Source organism: Centropristis striata, chromosome 10 (genome assembly GCF_030273125.1).
Source record: "Centropristis striata isolate RG_2023a ecotype Rhode Island chromosome 10, C.striata_1.0, whole genome shotgun sequence".
NCBI lineage: Eukaryota > Metazoa > Chordata > Actinopteri > Perciformes > Serranidae > Centropristis > Centropristis striata.
This window is the reverse complement of record NC_081526.1, coordinates 9,793,473-9,798,376: the sequence shown is the minus strand read 5'-3', so window position 1 is coordinate 9,798,376 and position 4,904 is coordinate 9,793,473. Positions and strand designations below refer to the sequence as shown.

Here is a 4,904-nt window from a genome sequence, read left to right as displayed (position 1 = left end):
TAATAAACTTCCAGCCTTCACTCTGCTTAACATCCTCCATCACCATTTCTCCTCCATGTTCCAATAGCAGTAATTACAGCTGCCACTGTTCCTGATGGAGCGATGGTCAAGTCAAAGAAAATTGAGAACATGATTCTGCAGCGATTAACACTTTAATGAAAATGTACAGTAAACCCAACGAGCACAAAGCAAGCATCACCACAGCAGAGAACCCCATCAGCATTACTCTTCCTGCCTGATAAACACAAGCAGCAGTAATATAACCTCCACCTGCCATTACACTGAAGAAGAAATCTCAACCGTTGATTATTTTGAAACAGTATGATATGTGAGTGCGTCCTGGTGCAGGTCGAATGAAGTACATTTCCACGATGAGCGACACAAAGGTTAATTCCATGTCATTCGGCGTAGAGTATCGCACTTCTGAACAGAAAATGCAGGCCATAACTCTATTGCCACTTCAGTGGCACCTTCAACCATTCCTACTTAACAGTGTAAGGCAGAAAATGAGCCAAAGAGACTGGAGCAGAGCGGGAATGTGCTTTAACAGGATAAAATGATTTACAGGTATGAGATTCCCATTAGAGTGTGCTAATTGTTTCCACACCATTAGTGACAGTTATCTAATGAAGGATATTTAACCAGGCGCTGTAGTATATCACACAGTTCCTCTCGGTTTAGAAGTGAGACGCAGTGGACCCCAGAGTCTATGCCCTTTCCACCTGCACCACCTCAGCAGCATGCAGATCACTGGGCCACTTCTACAGGACACCCCAACCACAGAAAACATTGTTTTTTTGTACACAACTTGTAAAAACACAAGCATAAATTTGCAAGAAAAAAAAGGCACTAATGAATCCAAATTCATGTCCAAGTGGGCAGCGTAAAATGTATACATTTAAAACAATGTAAAATACAGTATATCATCTAAACAAGCCTGATTTCTGTGCAGCAGGAAGGATGATTTAGCTTACAGGTAATGTGAATATGTACATCAATCATCATTAAACATTTCAAATCACAGAGGAATGTTTGGGAAACTTATGGTTGTGGCATTTTCCTAAAATTTCATTTGGTCCACCTTCGCTTACAATCAACCAGTCTTAATGACGGCTCAGCTCTTTAAAAACAGGCAGGAAAATATGTGGCAGAACATAAACAAAGCAAGCTTTAGGCTGGAGAGGCCTGGCTGTGTGCGCCTCCTCCAGATGTCAGTCAACGCTAAAACATTGTGAAATTTCACAAACAGGAACAATGAGCATTGTGTTATAATGCTTGAAACGCCGTGAACAATATTAGGACTGTGCGTATCTAAAAATGGTCATAGAGAATGTCAGTCAGGTCCGGGATCGGGATCAGAATCAGGAGCAGCTCCTTCCTCCACACGTCACTCGCCGCTCTCCTCCTCCATCTCCTTCTTCAAGCTGCACAGAAGACAAAGAGAACCCTCTGTGTTAAAAATAGACACAACAAACAAACGCACACAAATTTCTAATTATACAAATGTTTCAGTCACCTTTTCAGGTAGGCGTGCACATTATCGTATCCATGATATTTAGCCAGGTACACCAGCACTCCTGTAGCACAGCGGCCGTCCCTGGCACGACAGAAGCTGCAGTTGCAGATCCCTCTGCATGGCGGACACTGCCACTCCTACCGGGAACAAGGATGAACACGTCAGTCAGACTCACAAACACTGTTTCAAGCATTTTTAGTGCATTGTCAATCTTTTCCAGCACCTTACAGCTGTGATTTATTACATATTTATATACATAACATACTGTACACTGAGTATTTCACTTCTTTGTCACATTGAACAAGGTGTTTGTGCTGTAAACAACCAAAATTGTGTTTTGTGACACCCTTACGGAAGAGAAATAAAAATTATGCGTTTCAAAATGTGTCTGTTAATAGCCCTGGTGTCCTATACAACCTTAATTTCAAGCACTTTAAGCCACCACATTAGAATACAAGTGTTTAAAAAAAAAAGCTTGTACGTTTAGATACTCACAGGATCAAGCAGAGCATCGCGGACCTCCTCTCCGTAGCGGTTACGGAGACAGGGCCCACAGAACTGACCCCTCACTCCCATACACTCTGGATTGCGGCAGTTGGTTTTGGTGTCTGTTGTTTTCTGGCGGCACTGGTGGCAAGTGGATCCCTGAAAAATAAGAGAAAAAAATGTTTTAATTCAGCCAAAGAGCTATACAAGCATTTGCTCAAATCTTTTAATCATAACAGTGACGGTGGGACCTACAGTGTCTCTGTTGTAGACTTTCTCCCGCACGTTGGTGCAGATCCTCTGCAGCTCGAGCTCTGTGATGTCGTCCACAGGCCTCACTACATGAGGGATGGCCTTCATACCGGTGAAGGAACGGCGGCGGGGCTGCACATGAAATAAAAGCAGTTAGTGTCTGTACTGTATAGGACAATAATTTGATGCAAAGTAAAGGGCAACAAAGACTGTTTGTGATGACTCACTGGCTCGTCAAATTCCTCGTAGAAGCGGCTCTTGCGGACCAGACTGAACTTGTCCTCTGGCTCTTCCTCTGGAGGCGGGCTGGGAGGTCCGTCCACCAGTGTGCGGGACCGTGTGTGGGGTCGAGACAGGCGCTCTGATTTTCTCCTGAGAGCTCTAGGAGTTGCCATGGAGCGGCGAGGGGCCTGACGAGGCTGAAGACATTTAAAAAAAGTACTGATCAACAGACAGCAACGATGTGTTTGTACGATGTCTGACAATATATGACAAATCTAGTAAACTTCTGTGATTGCATTACTTTCCGTGGGTATAACTATAAAAGGAAAACAGCCTGTGCAGTGATGTGTGTAAATATTTATTGTCAGGTTTAATTACCGTAGTGGATGCGGACATTGCTGTCCGTCCTGGGAAGAGTCCAGGAACTTTATTCAGCTCTGCCATGAGCTTGGCAAGCTAAAAAAAAAAAAGAAGAATAAATTATGAGTGAATGAGTAGACAAAGGACAATAGAGAGAGTAATAAGAGTGTTCTGGTTAGAGTTCAGTTTAAAGAACCACATGCTGTCAATGTTAAATAAACAGAGCTAACTGTACCATTGCTTTGTTCTCCTTGATATTCAGGGCTCTCTTGTTAATGAAGTTCTCCTCTCCCTCAGAGTCGGAGTCTTGTACTTTCGGCTGAGGGAGCGGTTCAGATGCAGGCCTCTTCTTGCCCACCTTCTTGGTGGGAAATGTCATTGCAACCTTCAGAACGGTGGACCTGCGGCCACGTCTCGGAGAGTCAGAGACTACTTTCTGAAAGAAAATGTGATAAATGCTTAGACAAAGCTTTCTCATGAAGAAAATTAAATATGTTGCGATCATAGTTCTCCTTTAACCTTACCATGGCTTTCATCCGACTGTTGATGACACTCTCGTCAAACCCGCTGCAAGCATCCTCCTCTGATGAAGATTTAAACACCTTTGGTTTAGCCGCCATTCTCCTCGTTGGCCTCAAGTTGCTCCTCTGAAACACAGACACAATTTTTAGTTACAGATGGTGTTGCAAAGACCCCACATATTCACCAACATTTGATAGGAATGGGAAGACTTTTAGATATTTTATCCTTACCGTGTTTGCGAAGCCTCCATCGGAGCCAAAGCTGTCACAGCTGTCATCAGAGCACGAGGAGGAGGACTCCATTCGCACCAGAGGGACCTCGCGGAAGCTCCTCAGACTCATCCTGGTGGACAGAGACTGGGTTGCCAGTGTCTGTAAGTGATACAGGTAAGTTAAGAAAACATAAGAGCCTTTCACAAAGGGCTATAAAAGTGCACAGGGAGGTTTCTGTGTTAATACCTATGGTTAATACAGAACATTAGACTTCATAATTACATGGCTTGGTCGAATACTCAATTCTAATTGGTCAACTACAGTATTCTACAGTCTGTTATTCCTCAATAGCAGACTGCTGCTGTGAATTACAGACCACAAAATCAGAAATCAAATCAATATTTTGATTTAAATAATCTATCTATTTAGCAAGTACTTGTGTAATAAGCAAGATAATGTACAGCAAGCAGATCATACCACCAAATAAACCCTTCAGGATGATTCAACGTTACTCAATATGGGTTTATTTTGCAATAACTACCTGTCTGCTGTACATTATCACTTACATATTAACTGAAGATATCAGGTGACTGATATTATCAGTTCGGTTTAATGTTACCATTACAGATTAACGTTTAAAAAGATGGAATCAATCATTTGTTTTTTGCCTTAACCGTTACTTATTTAATTTGTCAAGGTGTTATAACTGTTAAATGGTTGGGTGAGTTAATCGATAAACTCATGTTTCAGGTCTAACTTAGTTGCGCCCTTGGACACACCCCTGTTGGCAAACCAAGCCAGATGTAAGCATTGTGAAGTTATGGACCCTTTTATTTCTATTAACAAGCTAGCATTACCGGCGAGTTTTTACTTTTGTAAGTTGACTTACGTTCCTAAATGGTGCAACTTCATTTTTATCTTATATAATTCAACAGACTAGTTATAGCTTATTTTGCCAATTTTAATAACATTAACATCCTTTGATTGCTTGATTTGATCCTGTTTCAGGTCAGTAAAGTCGTTGAATAAACGTTAGAGAAGTTAACCGTTGGTAGTAAGTAACGTGGGATTTAAATTGTAACCTAACCGTCACAAAGTGGTCATAACAGGAAGTTTAATCAAAAAGCAATAAAACACAATAGTGCTGATTATGCAAAATGTTATGAAAATGTTAGGTTGTTTTTCTTACCTTGGAGCGGGTGGCAGGCATTATTCTTTTAATAGTCTTTGCACATAAACAGAAGTACAGAGTTACAGCGTGCAGCAGCTCTGCAGTGAACAATGCAGGACCTGCAGCTGCAGCCAGCAAGCACTATGTTCATTTCCCGCGCCAC

At 41.9% G+C, this 4,904-nt stretch overlaps 1 protein-coding gene across 1 annotated transcript; it reads right to left on the bottom strand.

The window, feature by feature from the left end:
• Positions 1–526: 526 nt before the first annotated feature.
• Positions 527–4,904, bottom strand: cdca7a (cell division cycle associated 7a). The gene is made up of 10 exons (XM_059342960.1): positions 4,760–4,904; positions 3,589–3,729; positions 3,361–3,483; positions 3,072–3,272; positions 2,855–2,932; positions 2,482–2,673; positions 2,258–2,386; positions 2,012–2,161; positions 1,517–1,653; positions 527–1,424 (listed from the first exon to the last, which is right to left on the bottom strand). Exons 1-10 carry the CDS (start codon positions 4,778–4,780, stop codon positions 1,388–1,390), a joined length of 1,209 nt encoding a protein of 402 aa, XP_059198943.1. The 5' UTR covers positions 4,781–4,904; the 3' UTR covers positions 527–1,387.